We start from the raw sequence: 18,886 nt of genomic DNA, 5'->3' as shown, positions 1-18,886 counted from the left end.
AACTGTGTCCCTTAGTTGCAGTCGCTCCCATAAGGGAGAAACATCCTCTGAGCATTCACCCATCAAGTCCCCTCAAGATCATATGTTTCAATATTACCACTCATTCTGCTAAACTCCAATGGATACAGGCTTCACCTTTCCTCATAAAATAACCCCTTCATCCCTGGAATCAGTCAAGTGAACTTTCTCTGAAATGCTTCTAATGCAATTACATCCTCTCGAGGCCAAAACAGTATGCAGTACTCCAGATGTGGTCTCACTAATGCCCTGTACAATTGTAGCAAAACTTCCCAACTTTTATATTCCATTCCCCTTGCGATAAACATTACAGTTGCCTTCCTGATCACTTCCTGTACCTGCATACTAACTTTTTGTGACTCATGTTCCATGATACCCAGATCCCTCTGTACCGAAGAGTTCTGTGATCTCTCTCCATTTAAATAATTATACAGCTGATAATGCCTTATGTGGCTTGGTGCCAAATTTTGCTTTATGACTGTCAAGTGAAGCGCTTGGGACCTTTTATTACAGAGCTATATAAATACAAGTTGCTGTTTCCTGATCTTATTACAGCTGCTAGCATTTACCAATTATTTTTCTCTGCATAAGATAACATGTATCTTATTTTTATGTAGGACCCACACCCACAGAATAATAGCATTCAGGCTTGCCACTCAGCGAAGCGGGAAACAGAGAGAGCGGAGCCGGAGCATAAAGAGACCAGGGGAGAGAGTGTTTGAAAACAAAGTGAGGAGTGATGTCACAGGAAAGCTGCAAGGTGATTGGTTGGTGAGTAACTGCTGTTAGGGAATAACTCTAAATAGCTGGGTTAGTAACTAAAGTAAAAAGAGAAAGGTAAGGTCCACAGTTTTTTTTAAATACAGCAAGTTTTTTTTTAAGCAAATCTAGGTCCCTAGTATAAATAATCTCTAATTTGAGAAATTTAAAGGAGTAAATTAAGGGTAAGTCATGGCAGGGCAGCTCGGCAGCGTGGAGTGCTCCTCCTGTACAATGTGGGAAGTCAGGGACACTTACAATGTCCAGGGCGAACACGTGTGCAGTAAGCGTCTCCAGCTGCTACTCGAAATCCGCGTTTCGGATCTGGAGCAGCAGCTGGGGACACTGTGGTGCATCCGCGAGGCTGAGGTCATCATGGATAGCATGCACTGGGAGGTGGTTACATCGCAGGTAAAGACTGCTCAGGCAGAAAGGGAATAGGTGACCACCAGGCAGAGTAGAACAACTAGGCAGGTAGTGCAGGAGTCCCCTGGGTCCATCTCCCACTCTAACAGATGTTCCACTTTGGATACTGTTGAGGGAGATGGCTTCTCAGGGGAATGCAACAAGAGCCAAGTCTGTGGCACCACGGGTATTTCAGCTGCACAGGAGGGGAGGAAAGAGTGGGAGAGCTATAGTGATAGGGGATTCTATCATAAGGGGTACAAATAGGCATTTCTGTGGTCGCAAACACAAGTCCAGGATGGTGTGTTGCCTCCCTGGTGCTAGGGTCAAGGATCTCACGGAGCGGCCGCAGGACATTCTGAAGGGGAAGGGTGAATAGCCAGAGGTTGTGGTTCACATTGGTACCAACGACATAGGTAGAAAGAGGGATGAGGTCCTGCAACAAGAATTTAGGGAGGTGGTAGCAGATTAAAAAGCAGGACCTCAAAGGTTGTAACCTCTGGATTATTCCCAGTGCCACGTGATGGTGAGTATAGGAATAGGAAGATAGAGCAGATAAATGCGTGGCTGAAGAGATGGTGCAGGAAGGAAGGCTTTAGTTTCCTGGATCACTGAGTTTGTTTCTGGCGAAGGTGGGACCTGTACAAGTCGGACGGGTTGCACATGAACTGGAACGGGACCAACATCCTTGCAGGTAGGTTTGCTAGTGCTGTTGGTTTCTGAGGGGGGATGCGGGGGGAGGTCATTGTAACTCATTTGGCAGGGGGTGGGATACAGAGTGGAGGCACAGTAGGGGGTGATGCACAGTTAAATATAGAAGAGAAACTAAGTCAGTCTGAAAGGCAGAGCAAATATAGACCTGTTAAGGCACAAGTGAATAATGCAAGGTTGGATTGTATCTATTTTACCGCAAGGAGTCTTACAAGTAAGGCAGATCAATTGAGGGCATTGATTAACACATGGGATTATGATACTATTGCTATCACAGAGACATGGGTGAGGGAAGGGCAGGACTGGAAGCTCAAAATCCCAGAGTATAGAATCTTCAGGTGTGACCAGGGTGGAGGGGGAAGAAAGGGGGTGTAAAAGAGGAGATGGCATTGCACTATTGATCAAGGAGTCAATTACTGCAGTAAGGAGGGATGATATCTTAGAAGGTTCCTCAAATGAGGCCATATGGGTAGAACTTAAAAAAAGGGGCAATCACTTTACTAGGAGTCTACTACAGGCCTCCATTGGGTCAGGGAGAGACAGAGGAGCAGATATGTAGACAAACCTCAGAGAGGTGTAAAAATAATAGGGTAATACTAGGGGATTTCAACTTCCCCAATATTAACTGGGATAGTCTTAGTGCAAAAGGCTTAAAGGGGGCAGAATTCTTAATTTGCATCCAGGAGAGCTTTTTGACCCAGCATGTAGAAAGTCCTGCAAGAGAAGGGGCGGTAGCGGACCTAATTTTAGGGAATGAAGCCAGACAAGTGGTACAAGTGTCAGTGGGGGAGCATTTCAGGGATAGTGACCAAAACGCTAAGATTTAAGGTAGTTATAAAAAAGGACAAAGATGGACCCAAAATAAAGGTACTGAATTGAGGGAAGGCCAATTTCAATAGGATAAAACAGGATCTGGCCAAAGTGGACTGGGAGCAGCTACTTGTAGGAAAGTCTACATCACACCAGTGCGAGTCATTCAAAAAGGAAATAGTGAGAGTTCGGGGCCAACATGTTCCCATTAAGGGGAAGGGAACCCTGGATGTCAAGGGATATTGAGGATTTGATAAGGCAAAAAAAAAAGGCTTATGGCAGATTCAGAGTGCTGAAAACAGTGGAGGCCCTAGAGGAGTACAGAAAGCATAGGGAGGTACTTAAAGTAATTAGGAGAGCAAAGAGAGGGCATGAAAAAACACTGGCGGACAAGATAAAGGAAAATCCGAAGACGTTTTATAAGTATATTAAGGGCAAGAGGAAAACCAGGGAAAGAGTAGGGCCCATTAGGGACCGAAGTGGCAATCTGTATGAGGAGCCGGAGGACATAGCTGAGGTTTTGAATGATTACTTTTCATCTGTGTTTACTATGGAGAAGGACGATGTAGGTGTAGAGATCAGGGAGGGGGATTGTGATATACTTGAACAAATTAGCATTGAAAAGGAGGTGGTATTAGCAGGTTTAAAAAAGTGGATAAATCTCCAGGCCCAGATGAGATTTATCCCAGGATGCTATGTGAGGCAAGGGAGGAGATTGCAGGGGCTCTGCCACAAGTTTTCAAATCCTCTCGGGCCACAGGAGAGGTGCCAGAGGACTGGAGGACAGTGAATGTGGTACCATTATTCAAAAAGGTTAGTAGGGATAAACCAGTGAGTCTAACATCAGTGGGAAAATATTGGAAAAAATTCTGAGGGACAAGATTAATCTCCACTTGGAGAGGCAGGGATTAATCAGGGATAGTCTTTGTCAGGGGGAGATAGTGTCTAACAAATCTGATTGAATTTTTCGAGGAGGTGACTAGGTGTGTACATGAGGGTAAAGTAGTTGACATAGTCCACATGGACTTCAGTAAGGCTTTTGATAAGGTCCCGCATGGGAGATTGGTTAAGGTGGTAAGAGCCCATGGGATCCAGGGCAATTTGGCAAATAGGATCCAAAATTGGCTTAGTGGCAGGAGGCAGAGGGTGATGGTCGAGGGTTGTTTTTGCAATTGGAAACCTGTGACCAGTGGTATACCGCAGGGATTGGTGCTGGGACCTTTGCTGTTTGTAGTGTACATTAATGATTTAGATGTGAATACAGGAGGTATGATCAGTAAGTTTGCAGATGACACAAAAATTGGTGGTGTCGTAAACAATACGGAGGAAAGCCTTAGATTACAGGACGATATAGATGGGTTGGTAAGGTGGGCAGAGCAGTGGCAGATGGAATTTAATCCTGAGAAGTGTGAGGTGATGCATTTTTGGAGGACTAACAAGGCAAAAGAAAATACAAGGGATGGTAGGACCCTAGGAAGTACAGGGGGTCAGAGGGACCTTGGCATACTTGTCCATAGATCACTGAAGTCAGCAGCACAGATAGATAAGGTGGTTAAGAAGGCATATGGGATACTTGCCTTTGTTAGCCAAAGCATAGAATATAAGAGCAGGGAGGTTATGATGGAGCTGTATAAAATGCTAGTTAGGCCACAGCTGGAGTACTGTGTACAGTTCTGGTCACCACACTATAGAAAGGATGTGATTGCACTGGAGAGGATGCAGAGAAGATTAACTAGGATGTTACCTGGGCTGGAGCATTTCAGCTATGAAGAGAGACTAGATAGGCTAGGGCTGTTTTCTTCAGGAGCAGAGAAGGGACCTGATTGAGGTATACAAAATTATGAGGGGGCATAGAGTAAATAGGAAGAAACGTTTTCCCTTAGCGGAGGTGTCAATAACCAGGGGGCATAGATTTAAGGTAAGGGGCAGAAGGTTTAGAAGGGATTTGAGGAAGAAAAATTTCACCCAGAGGGTGGTTGGAATCTGGAACACACTGCCTGGAGGGGTGGTAGAGGCAGGTATCCTCAATATTTAGATGACCACTTGAAACACCACAGCATACAAGGCTATGGGCCAAGTGCTGGAAAATGGGACTGGAATAGATAGGTGCTTGATGGCCAGCACGGACACGATGGGCTGAAGGGCCTGTTTTTGTGCTGTATAACTATGACTCTATGACTTAAGTTAATTGTAAATAAAATCATAGCACTGTTTGGTGTTAAAAACAACAAAAGGGAAAGATAACTGCAACAATGCATTTGTTACTGAACAAGGACTACAGTCTACAGATAGGATTGCAGTAGTTAGCACGAATGGCACACTGATAATTCAAAGAACAAGAGATTAAAATGGAAAGGTTTGGCATACTTAAAAGTCATTAAAAAGAAATTGTAATCCCTATGCAAACCCAGTTCTTCATTTTGGTTTCAGCCCTCCAAGCCAGTATATTTTGCCTCTAGGTTAATGAAGCACCAAAACGATGCAGTTTTATCGCTGAAAATAACCAAAAGGGAAATTTAAATTATTCAATCAGCATACTTCATTTAGTATATAATGCACCACACTTCAAGCTACTCATCAGCATGAACCATCATCCAAGTTATTGGGAATTGTAGGGCAGTGTTGCTTTCAATTGTACACACAGGTATCATTCCGTCTACACCAGCTCTAACAGATGCTGGGATTTATGGAGTGCTTAGAGATCACACTTCTGGAATAGCAAATAGCTACTAATTTTGAAGTGACTCAAGTGTAAATTATGTTCTTGAAAGAGGATGGAAATATATACGGAATGGCAAAAAAGACTTCCAACAGAGCAGATTCTTTTGGAAGCTCATTAAAATAAGCAAAGTGACAGATCATTTCAGCCCATCTGGCCACTCCTAAAATTTTTTTAAAAACCTACTCCTGTCACGCTGCTCAAAGACTTCCTTTGCTAATTATCTGTCTAGTCCCCCTCAACATTTGGGGATAGCCACCTCCACTGCCTCTCCAGCAGTCTGTTGTACATCTTTACCACTTTGTGTAAAATAATGAAAACTAAATTTTCTTCCTTCCCTCTTCTGAACTAAACTCCACCCAAGTTTGCGCATTTACCTATGTAAAGAGCAACTTGGAACTTGGTCAGATCGGACAGCCTGGTCAGTTAATTATTTCTTTGCCCTTTTAAGCAGTCATGGTGAAAGTAGCTCAAATTAAACATAGCAGGCCGTTACTAGAAAACAAAATCTGCAAGGTTGAATACAAGTTGCTGGTAGCAGCAAGAGGTATGACTTTGTATTCATCAGCAGCCTCTGTTTCAATGACACTAATAATTACCAGCAAAAAACTAGAGGCTTCAGATAGAACGGAGCATCCATCAGCTTCAAATGAGAGGTTGGCCAAGAAAATTAAAGTGCGTTCGAGAACAGCGAGGAAAGAAATTTAATCAAAATCAGTACTGCAAGAAGAATACAGACATACTATTCATTGCATTACACTTTAAAATATGTTTATCAGCTCAGACTCCCAAAGACTGGACATAAAACTTAAGCAGTGTCAGCACCCCCTCAACAGGAACTTAAGACATTTGCAGTTTTGTTTCATTAAGTTCCAAACTGCAGGTTCCATGGAGGAAAGATATGGGCTGAGGCATTACGTGGGCCTAATGGGATGAGTCGTTTGGACCAAATGGTCTTGTAAAGAAAAGGTTTTCAAAAATAGTTGTCTCCACTTTATGCAATGCAATACTGTTGGAATGAGTGTTACAATATCAAGTTATAGTTTTCTCCTGCGATTCTACTCCTCTCTGCAGATTGGCTTACCATCCCAATGTCCACTTTGCAGAAACCCAGAGCCAGCTGTTATCCTGACTGTCAAAGACTGGAGATAAAGTGGTACTGTACATTACCCTAAGTTCAGCCTTACCATTAGCCACTTACGTTTTGGGTCAGATCCATCTGGACTGCTAAATCCAGCATCCTTTGCCGACACCCAGGCAGCAAAACAGTCACTCTCGTCTAAAGTAATTGTCAACATCTACCAGAAAGAAACAGAACACAAACACAAATTTAGACACGACTAATTGGGCGAATGGAAAACTCCACAGCTTAACCGCTATCAGAGAAGCGCCGATAACCAAACTTCATTCTCACTTGTTATCTCCTGTCTAGGCATTTTTTCTTAATAATGTTCCATGGCCACAGGATTTCTTGGTAAGCCATTGCACGCTACTTCTCAATAAACTTAAAAGTAATGACGTCATAGTCATTAATCTTGTCGTGTGAACTTTATCACAACCCAAGAACTTGGCACATGTTAGTGATCATCTACATTGAATACAGCCCCGAAACATCAACTGAAAACTGAATAGAGCTGCTAAGCAAATTAAAAACAAATATCAGAGAAACTGAGACGAGTTACAAAGTTTGAAAATGCTCTTTCGAAATCCAGTGACACTCCTAACCTGCATGATCTGATTAAGTTATCTTTTTTTTAAATTTGTTGGGATGTGAGCACCACTGGCAAGGCCAGCATTTGTTGCCCATTGCTAATTGACTTTCAGATGGTGATGGTAAGCTGCCTTCTTGAACTGTTGCAGTCCATTTCATTTAGGTGCACCCATAGTGCAGTTAAGGAGAGAGTTCCACGTTTTTGTCCCAACGACAGTAAAGGAACGGCGATATAGCTCCAAGTGAGGATAGTCTGGAACTCGGAGGGGAACCTGTTGGGGTTCCCATGTGTCTGCTGCCCTTGTCCTTCTAGGTGGTAGAGGCTATAGGCTTGAAAGGTACTGTCGAAAGAGGCTTAGCGAGCTGCTGCAGTGAATCTTGTAGGTGGTACATACTGTTGCCAGTGTGTGTTGGTGGAGGGAGTGAATGTTGAAGGTGCTGGATGGTGTGCCAATCAAGAGTGCTGCTTTGTCTTGGATGGCATCGAGCTTCGAGTGTTGCCGGAGCCGCATTCATCCAGGCAAGTGGAGAGACACCTCATGTAGATGACTGCTTGCAATCAGTCCTACTGTTCCACTTTTCTCTACACTGGAGTCGAGTTGGAGGTGTTGGATTGGGTAGAAAGCACAGGCTGAGGCCAAGATGAAGGCTACATAGTTGGACATAACAAAATTGATGGGTCCCAGGTCAGATGTGGGTGAAGGGTTCTCTTGTGGGTTGGGTCCCAGGTCAAAGTCTAACTGAGCGACTGGCAGTAGGACTGATAAAAAAGGTTCAACATGGAGTCAGTCTCAAATTTAAAAAAGAAAGCTTCAATTCTTGAGGAAGTAACTCAAGTGTAGTATCAAACATGGCCACTAGATGACAGAAAGAGCATTAGTAACAATCAATTAGTAACCAAGAGGTTAAAATCAATGCTGCGTGGCTGGGAGGAGATTTGGTGGTTTTATTTCTACAAATGAGAAAATGAGCAAATAGACATGAAAGGACATGAAATTTCTAATTTTAGTATAATCATTATAATGTAATAAAGTTACAAGAATTTTTTAAAATTAGTTTTGTGGGATGTGGGCATCGCTGGCTAGGCCAGCTTTATTGCCCATCTCCAACTGCCCTTGAACTGAGTGGTTTGCTGGGCCATTTCAGAGGACATTTAAGAGTCAACCACATTGCTGTGGATCTAGGCCAGACCAGGTAAGGACTGCATTTCATTCCTTAAAGGCATAGTGAAACAGATGGGTTTAAACAACAATCAACAATGGTTTCATGGTCACCACTAAACTAGCTTTTCAGCTCCAGATTAATTGAATTCAAATTTCACCATCTGCCATGGTGGGATTCGAACCAGGTCCCCAGAGCATTAGCCTGGGCTCTGGATTACTAGCCCAGTGACATTACCACTATGCCACCACCTCCCCAATATGCATATTTGAATTAGTTTACAGATAAGCTCTTTCACATTTGACTGCTTAATAACGTACTGGATAGATTTACTTGTGTAATTTATCCTCAGTGAATTCTTTCTTACATTTTCTTCTCACATAATAAACTCACTATGTCATTGCTACTGAACCTAATGCATTAAAATGTACAACTAGCATTTCAGTAAACAATTAGTCACCAGGGAAATAGGTTATCTACAAACTTAGTGTTCTGGGACCACTACAATCCAGATATTTGCAGGCTCCTAAACAAACAGATCTTTTTTCTAAGGAAATTGCAATTCAGAACACAGGCATGAGGCACAAATAAAAGTCCTGTCAGTCAATGCAACTGAAGAGAGAGCTGGCGAGCAATTACCTATTTCAGAAAATGTAATCAATTAGTTCTCCTGGAAAACTAGTGCAGTTAGCAAAAAAAACTGAAGAAAAACTGCTAAAAAGTGACATTAGAAAAGAATACATTTTGAAAATTAGCAATACAGCTTTAGCATTGGCATAAAGAAAGGTGTATGAAACGTTCCAACTTTCAAAAAAATAAGAATGCAGTCTTCTTAAGCCAACTTTTTGCCAAACTGAATTTGAAGTGTCATGCTCTTGGATTCACTTACAAAGTAAATGAGCTGCCACTGCTGCACCCTTCAAATGGACACCCTACATTAAAGTTATTAATATCAACTCAAATTCTTTCAAACAAAATACACAGATGACCCTATCATAACGAACAGTTCGAAGGCCAAAATTATATGGTGGCTTCAACGTCTTCAGGAATGCTAGGCCATTTCAGTCAAAGGCAATTTATGGTTTTACAATTACTCGATTCCTAAAGTCAAAAACATTTATTTCTCTACTAAATGAACGACCCACTTCTGGGCGCAAACTTTGAATTATTTTATTCCCCCTTTTTCTATAATACTGGAACGACGGAGGTGGAAGGGCGACATGATAGAGGTTTACAAAGTTATAAGTGGCATGGACAGAGTGGATAGTCAGAAGCTTTTTCCCAGGGTGGAAGAGTCAGTTACTAGGGGACATAGGTTTAAGGTGAGAGGGGCAAAGTTTAGAGGGGATGTGCGAGGCAAGTTCTTTACACAGAAGGTGGTGAGTGCCTGGAACTTGTTGCCGGGGGAGGTGGTGGAAGCAGGTACGATAGTGACGTTTAAGAGGCATCTTGACAAATACATGAATAGGATGGGAACAGAGGGATACGGACCCCGGAAATGCAGAAGGTTTTAGTTTAGGCAGGCATCAAGATCGGCGCAGGCTTGGAGGGCTGAATGGCCTGTTCCTGTGCTGTACTGTTCTTTGTTCTATAATCGCTCTCACCTATGAGATTCTTTGCTGCAGACCTGCAATGCCACTCCACGCATCCAGCTGAGAAGACGAGAAGAATGGACCAGAGCAACAAATACAAAATCATACATAACCTTCCCACATTTCAGCAATTCAACCAGTACAAATTAGAAACTGATTTTCAAGCAGATATCCTGTGCGGTCATTAATTTCATATGGGGTGAGGGCACGGGAAGTAACCCTGAATTCTGGTAATCTGAAATATAAATAGTGGAAATTTGCAGTAGGTCAGTCAGCCAAACTCTCTAAAGACGAATAAGGAACGATTCATGAAAGAGTGGCCCAGAGCACTCCAGGTCTTACTGGATTAAGTTATGAAGAAAAGTCAAAGAGACTAAACTATTTTTACTACAAGAAACGCTGATAGACGTTGGTAAACAAAATAAGCATTTTTTTTTAGCCTTCATGTGCACAAATGTGCCTGGGTGCAAAGTAGTGCTCTAAAAGTTACGCAATACTTCAGCAGCAAGGATAATGCGACTCAAACAATCATGTGGAGAAAACCGCCCTCAGAGATGGGAGCCACATCACCTCTGCATAATACTCATTCTGACAGCATTACAGTTAATACGCAAACATTTAGTTATATCTTTTCCAAGATCACTTCTTAAAGGCTCCATACGAACTTGGACATACATCATTCCTTCATCTCAGCTGGACAAAATCCCGACTTCCCTACCCAACACCACTGTGAAAGTCCCAGGATTGTAACAGCTCCAGAAGGCCCAGCACCTTCACAGGGCAACTAGTGATGGCTCATCATGTGAAGAAATGATGAAAAATCACAGGATTTTGTCACAGCTAAAAAAAAAAACACAAGATCAAAACTTACCCCAGTTTTCAGGTCCACGGAGAACCAGTTTGGCACGTACACCATTTTGAACCGTTTCTTGATTTCTTCTTCAAATTCTACTTTTCCAAGGTCTTCCACCTTGCAAGCCTGTCAGAGAATGTATGAGCTGTTGAAGCATTTTAATATCTATTTAATGGACCAGCTACTGCAGTCACTGGGAGTCACACTGTGTTGAATCATTGTTGTTCTTTTTCTAAATTATGGGTCAAAATCATTCAGAAAAGGACTTTTTTCCCCCTTTGATGATTAGTACCAGATCTTAGGGTCCCACTTTGTGTAAAGAGAGAGGGCAGAACTGCCCAAAATTCAGCAACTGGATTATGTGCGACAATGGAATTTCCACAAAATGGGAGCATTTTCAAGCAATATGTTCCAAGGGAGAAACTGAAACCAACTGCCAGGTCATGCTTTACAGAGCAAGAGTGACACTATATGACACTCCATGCAATCTTTCAAATGAGGCGTTAGACCGAGACCCCATCTTCCCTCTCTGGTGGGCACTCTCTCGAAGAGCAGAGGACTCATTCCTGGTGTCCTGGCCAATATTTATCCCTCAATCAACATCACAAAAACAGATTATCTTGTCATTATCACCTTGCTGTTTGTGGGAGCTTGCTGTGCACAAATTGGCTGCCATGTTTCCTGCATTGCAACAGTGACTACAATACTTAATTGGCTGTAAAGTCTCTTGGGATGTCCGATGGTCGTGCAAGGCAAGTTTTATTTAAATATCTGACTGTAATGGAAAGTGGTATCTGATTTGCCAATGTGCTCTGTATTATGAAATTGTCGCTTTCTCGAATGTCCATTAATTCTTCCACAGAACTGTAGAGCTGTAAAAGTAATTCACTGTCCCACCTTATCCCAAAGCCATTGCTTGTTGGTCAGAGGCTGCTGATAATTGAATACATTTTTTTTTTCCATGGACTATAATTATTAATTCTGTATGAAGAAACGCTCATGTTCTCTGGGAAAAAGCAGACATTGGTCTTTCTGTCAACAGGCAATGCATTATAGTTAAACACTGGCTCCCTCGATTCTACCAAGCTTTAGTTTTACCTTCATGTGGAGTGTGTATCTTTGGCAATGCCCTAAATTTAAGAGAAAGCTGTAGCACAGAGGACAATGCAATTGATGAAACAGATGTCTTGAAGAATGCTGCTCTCGGTAGGTGGTGGTGGTGGTGTCATTGGTTTATGGGAACTGAATAAGTCAAGTTCATTTCTATTGCATGTGATTCCAGGAGTTTTAGCCATTGCTTTGGGGACTGCATTCCATCAACTTTGTTGTAAAAATGGAAAACCACTGGCCTCGTCCAGGATCATTTGAATTGAGTGAAAATTAGACATATCCTCAATCTATATTTTTTGTATAACAAATCTTTGAAACTGAATGAAAATTTGCAATGCCATTCGGATTGTCCAGTAGTATGCAGTGATGTGCATTTTATATAGAGTTTGCAGCACAAACAGGCCCTTTGGCCCAACTGGTCTATGCCAGTGTTTATGTTCCACAGGAGCCCAGTATACAACACTACATCAATCAATACTGAGCTATTGTTTACAACTTATATATAAATAGCAAAGTGGTCCCAATTCAGATGATATAGATGTACATATCAGGGCGGCACAGTGGCGCAGTGGTTAGCGCTGCAGCCTCACAGCTCCAGGGACCCGGGTTCGATTCCGGGTACTGCCTGTGTGGAGTTTGCAAGTTCTCCCTGTGTCTGCGTGGGTTTTCTCCGGGTGCTCCGGTTTCCTCCCACAAGCCAAAAGACTTGCAGGTTGATAGGTAAATTGGCCATTATAAATTGTCACTAGTATAGGTAGGTGGTAGGGAAATATAGGGACAGGTGGGGATGTTTGGTGGGAATATGGGATTAGTGTAGGATTAGTCTAAATGGGTGGTTGATGTTCGGCACAGACTCGGTGGGCCGAAGGGCCTGTTTCAGTGCTGTATCTCTAATCTAATCTAATACCATTTTCCTACAAAATAAAACTGAATATCACTCCAGTCACAGCCAATACACTGCCAATTTGAGATGAGTCACACCATACCACCACAAAAATCTCCAGCCTGTTTGAAACTGAGCTTCTTTAAAATGCATTCACTGCAATGAGTGCATCATTTAATGTTGCTTTTCTTGGACAATCCCTGGCTATTAGTCCAAAAGGACACTGTTGGAGGGTGGGGGGGGGGCAGATGTGGGGGTGGCGAGTGAAGCAGAGGAATTTTAAAAGACCTCTCAAACTATGATTAAACATAACTTAACCTGCCTTTCTATGACCTGAATACTTATGTTCAAATGACAAAAGCTAGCGATGTCACTCGGGAACAACTAGCTCAACAAGTTTGGAGCACGGAATGTGTGAGGGAACAGTTTCCGCAAAAATAGTCTTTTAAAAAAAGTGGGTAAACTGCTTTTATATCCAGTTAATATATGTCAGTAACTCCTCAGCCATGTTTCACAGATCAAGTCACCAAAGCAGACACAGATATTCTCAAGGGCAACAAATGCTGGCCTTGCCAGCGATGCTCATATGCTAAGAAATAAAAAAATTATTAATTCCCCTTCACCCCCCAAAATCAGAACAAAAATTCAGACAGCAAGATTCCACATCTGCCATATGTAAAAGTGAAAGCTTTGAAAACATCATTGGTAGAGAATGCAAATACTGAGCACTCTAGCAGACTATTTGGTAAACCCAAACCAAAAGCATTCAAAGCTACATTGGTAACCTGTTCAAAAGGGAGCCAAGGAATTCCCTTAATGTTCATTCCCACACTGAAACAATTCATGTTGTTCACCAATATCAGACAAACTGGACAAATCAGGTCAATACACACCAAACTGCTTTCCCATTGCATTTGATAGCGATGGGCAGGAGGGAAGGTTTATTCATAATCTGTTCTTCAGGTAAAGCCATGAGGCTGTAAATACCCTCTAAGCAAAACCCCAACTTAAATCTGACTCACCTTCAGCACATCCCAAAATGCCACAATGCTGTTCGTATCTTTGGTCACGATGTGTCTCTTATCATTCAGTATGTGACACTGGATGATACTAGCACCCCCTAGAGGATATAAAAATATTTCACAGATGAGAATGAATTTTGTAATTATAGTATATTTTTTAAACATTGTGGTGGAGGGGTGGAAGAGACTAGGAGTATAACACAGCATTAACAGCACAGAAAAAAGTGATTCAGCCCAACAGCTCCACACAAGTCTCCTTTTACAAGCATTTCCATCCAGACTACTTACTAAGGCCTCGGTTTGTTAATTTGTACTTGCAAAGATAAATATTTGGGAAAAATGATTTGTAGGTGTGCAGACATTTTTCAAGAGTGGATAACTTAGCCTTTAGACTGCTGGTAGATCAGGGAAGTTCCACTATTCTTGCATCGGTTTATTCTTCTGTGCAATTTGCAACCCATAATGTGCAATGCTGAAAACATGTCATTGCTGGAATGTAAATCATACAAAACCTGAAACTTATTTTACTCAATTTCCCCCCCACCCCCACCACACCTCACTATTTTCTTTTCTTTCACTTATTAATCCAACATCCATCCAATTTTTGATCAATACATTTTATATTATAACAAGCCTTTTTTATTTTAAAGTTTCTCTCCAATTTTCTCCTCTTCTCAATCCTGGGGAAGAACATCCATAGATGGCAGCAACACCCCAAAGTGGTAATTCTTTAACTGCAAGTCCAGGCAGGGATAGGATAGTGGGCTCTTCTCCAGGGATATAGGACATCTAGGCTATCATCCGGTCTACAGACGTGTACACATAATCTCAGTTAAGTTCAGCGGACAGCAATCAAAGACCCTCCTCCCCCACCCCAGGAGCGTTGCAGTCAACTGCAACAACCCTATAGCCACACCAGTCAAGACGAGAAAGACCATGCTAGCCTATAATTGCCAGCATCCTTAGTAAAGAGTTTTATTTGTCTATTTACACACAAGAGCAAAATTGAGTGATCGGATAAGCTTTTACAGCCAAAACTCTCACATGCTTGCACAATGGATGCAACCGAATCAATTTTACATCAAGGCAGGAAGGAAATTGAAAGTTATCTTTTCTATGGTACATTAAAGATTAACAAAGTCAGCCATACCATGTCAACTGTCGTCAAGTTGGATATGACTGGCCCTCCAACATCCTCCATAATTTATGTTCCGAAACAGTGAACCTTGGCCAAACACTGAGTTAGAAGATTAATCTTCAAAGATACAAGTTAATTAAAAACCTTAGACACGATAGAAATTTGGTCACTCTCTCCCCCATCACTCACCCCTTTTTATAGGTGCCTCTCTCCTTGGCATAATAAATGGTATAACAGCACAACTGAAGGCAAGGAGGGGAGGTGTCGCTTAAATTAGATCTTGGTACTTGCTAAGAGCAAAAAAGACCCAGTAAATTTCTGCTGCAATAGCAACAAGCAAGCCCAGGAGCTTCTCTTTGGCCATGTAAATGTTGCCAAACTTACACTTTGCAGGTGAAAACTAAATCAGCATTTAAATTTGTATGCAAAAGGGCCGGAATTACATGCAACATCTGGGAGCGGGTTCTAAAGCAAAGGAGGTAGCATGTAAAATTTCAGAGCTAATGTTCCATGTGGGTTTTTCATGATGCAAATTGGCGAGATACACCAGCTTCTGGCATAGAGGTGCTGGTTTAAACATTAACAATTCTTATAATATTGCTTTGGTCATGATTTATAGAAGACCAATAGTTTGGCCATATCTTTATAATGGTGTAGGAGGTTGCACTCCCGCATAAAACGTAGCAGCTTCATCCAGTTCAATGCTGTCATCATAGGACTGAATCCGAACGCAAAGAATGGGTTGCCTCTGTACTTATAAAATATAGAGGCAAAATATGTATTATTGGGCAAATACAGGCTGTATAGAAAGATGTTGTGGTCTGACCGTGGCCAATAAGCCCAAGCAATTTTAAAGAACATCCCTGCTGCTTTTCTATGGATGCTTGCCTGATTTCATCGGAGTTATACCCAGGGAAATTCACAAGAGGAACTAGATGCTGGTCATTCCGCAGGGTGGGACTGTCCTTGCCTGGTTCCACTCTTATCTGTCCAGTCATAGCCATAGAATCACCTGCAATGGCTTCTCTTCTGGCCTCTACACTAATATCTCTGGTGCCCCCCACCAAAAATCTATCCTTGGCCCCCTCCTATTTCTCATCTACATGCTGCCTCTTGACGACATCATCCGAAATATAGGTTTTGCACTTACACTCACCATCACCTGGCTCAACCCTTCCACTGTCTGATTGTCACTTCTTGTCTGGCATCTAGTCCTGAATGAGCAATCACTTCCTCCCACTAAATATTGGAAGATCTAAGCCATTGTCCCCATCACAAACTATTTCCTTGCCACTGACTCCACCCTTCTCCCTCGCAACTGCCTGAGGCTGAACCAGGACATTTGCAACTTTATTTTATTTTTAATTTTTATTTAGAGATACAGCACTGAAACAGGCCCTTCGGCCCAAGTCTGTGCCGACTATCAACCACCCATTTGTACTAATCCTACATCAATCCCATTACCCTCTCACATCCCGACAATTCCCCTACCACCTACCTATACTAGGGTCAATTTAGTGTCATATTTGATCCCAAGATGAATTTTCGACCACTCCCACGACCATCTACTTCCACGTCCGTATCATCACCTGACTCCACCCCTGCTTCAGTTCATCTGCTGCTGAAACTCTCATTGATGCCTCTGTTACCTCTAGACGTGACTATTCCAATGCACTCCTGGCTGGCCTCCAATCCTTCAACCTACATAAACATGTGCTGACCCAAAACTCTGCTGTCTGAATCCTAACTTGCATCAAGTCCCATTCACCCATCACCCCTGTGACTGCTGGCCAATATTGACTCCCAGTCCAGCAATACCTCAATTTTAAAATTCTCATCTTGTTTTCATGTCCCTCCATGGCCTCGCCCCTTCCTATCGATATGACCTCGAACAACCCTCTGGTGATCTTGATATTCCTCCAATTCTGGTCTCTTGTGCACCCCCAATTTTAATTGCTCTGCTATTGATGGCTGTGCCTTCAGCTGCATAGGTCCTAAACACTGGAATTCACTCCCTAAACCTCTCCACCTTTAAGGTGCTCCTGAAAATCTACTTCTTCGACCAAGCTTTTTGTCATCTGCCCTAATATTGCCTTATTCTTCACCCTGTCAAATATTGTTTGATAATGCTCCCATGAAATGCTTTGGGACATTTTAATACAGTAAAAGGTGCTGCTATATAAATGCAAGTTGTTATTGTTTGGTACCTGAAGCAAGCGCTGTGCTCTTACAAAGAGGAAAACGGGCAATGCTTTGGTTAAGTTTAGTATCTCTAACTGCTGAGCATCAGAAAGCAAGTTTTATAGAAAATAGATAATGTTAACATTAAAACTAGTAACGTGAATGACTTCTTTTGGCATATAGACATTAATATAGGTTCTCTGGTTTCATTCTGTTACGACCAGGAGAGAGGGCTCTAAGGGTTCCCTCTCAGCCTTTGCCTGGTTCAACCGTAACAGGGTTTAATTAAAAAAAAATGTTTAGCTCCCCCTTACTGCATCCTTGTTCACCGCTTTCCAATTGTAAGGCAAAGAAATCAAATCAGACAGGTTTGCTTAGATTTTAAACAAGAAAGGTAGAAGTTTATTAATCAAACTCTAATCTGGTTAACGACTATGAATATGCGACGTGACTACGCTAGCATGTATACGCGATAAACACACTCGCAGATAGAGACTGAAAAATAGAAAATAATAAAAGGGGAAAAGTTTGAGGTTAGATGGGTTTCTATTTTACTGTCCTTTGAGTGTGCTGTGAAGTCTTTGGTTGCCGGTCAGACTTGCAATTCTTTGGGGCCCAGTGCACGTTTCAACTTGTTTCGAGGTCGAAGTCCTTTCCCATTTGAGGTTTATGGGTCTTCCGTGGACTTGGGGGTGAGAGCACGCGAGAGCAGGAAGCTTCCTTGCTCCAGCTTCAACTGATATCTGCCTCTTTCTTTGTGGCACAATTCAAAAAACCCCAGGCTGCCCAGCAGGTTAGTCATGTGACTAGCTGGTTTGACCTCTTCTGTTTGTGGATTCTGCCATCTTAGCAGTCATCCAGGAATGTGAGCGTCCTCACCTTCAACGTCTGGTGATCACAGCCCACTTTGGGTTAAGTGGACCAAGGAATAGTCCTTTGTCTCTCCAAGCACGGTTATTATGCAAATGTTTTTCCAGCCAAGTGTCTGGTGATTTTTCTTTTAAAAACAAGTCCTTTCTTCACTCCAGCAACAATTTAAAATCAATGTGCATATGACAAAATTAATATGCCTCATTCTTGACAGGTGCAGGTCTGCATTACAATTCAGTTTTCAGCTGGTGACATTTCTAAGTATTTGCACCATCAGTATTCTTGTTGTGCCTTTCTGCCTCTGTGTAATATCAAATTTGTACATAAATCTGTTATCCTGAGTACAAGTCCAGCAATGCGATATTTACTGGCTTTTGGAGCAGACAGCAGAAAATGGCAGTGATTCTGATTGATTTCTAGTGCGATATAATATAATTGAATGTCCCTGGGCATATGGTCCCACTTCAGACATGGTTAAGGATGCAGTTTTGGTTTTTAAAAGACTACAGGCGGTATTTTATGCATCTCGCAGCATTTCTGCTTCTGCAGTTTTTGCCAGCTCCCACACAATCACATCTAAATTTATGTTCTAGTAGCAGACACTGAAGACATGCAATCATGTGGTGGGGACAGCGTCCCATTGGTGGAGTTTTCCAGCACTCTGCAAAGTACCATTAGGGCTATAAAGCATTCCGCACTGCAAGCATGGATGCTGACCAGCCTGCATTCTCTCTTTCCCTTTGCACAGACTTAAGAAAAATGAGTCAAGCTATATTAATATCACCCTATCTCATCCTTTTTTTCCCCCTTGCACCCCAACAAATTCCAACTTTCCTTTACTCATCGCTCCATCACCAACCCCTCCACCACCTAGCAGCAAAGAAAACACCTAGTACACACCCTGAACTCTACCATACCCTCTCCCACACCTCCACCCACCTAA

The 18,886-nt window shown here is 42.3% G+C and overlaps 1 protein-coding gene across 1 annotated transcript in view; it reads right to left on the bottom strand.

The window, feature by feature from the left end:
* Positions 1-18,886, bottom strand: part of LOC137350534 (WD repeat-containing protein 48) — a 109,215-nt gene that overhangs the window by 31,761 nt on the left and 58,568 nt on the right. Inside the window, exons 11-13 of the mRNA XM_068015197.1 lie at positions 13,755-13,852; positions 10,758-10,865; positions 6,624-6,720 (exon numbers count right to left, since the gene is read on the bottom strand). Coding sequence (XP_067871298.1) covers positions 6,624-6,720; positions 10,758-10,865; positions 13,755-13,852 — 303 coding nt within the window. The remainder of the gene's footprint in view (positions 1-6,623; positions 6,721-10,757; positions 10,866-13,754; positions 13,853-18,886) is intronic.

The sequence above is a fragment of the Heterodontus francisci genome, chromosome 2, assembly GCF_036365525.1.
Source record: "Heterodontus francisci isolate sHetFra1 chromosome 2, sHetFra1.hap1, whole genome shotgun sequence".
NCBI lineage: Eukaryota > Metazoa > Chordata > Chondrichthyes > Heterodontiformes > Heterodontidae > Heterodontus > Heterodontus francisci.
The sequence above is the reverse complement of the archived record's forward strand: the minus strand, read 5'-3'. Positions and strand labels throughout refer to the sequence as shown.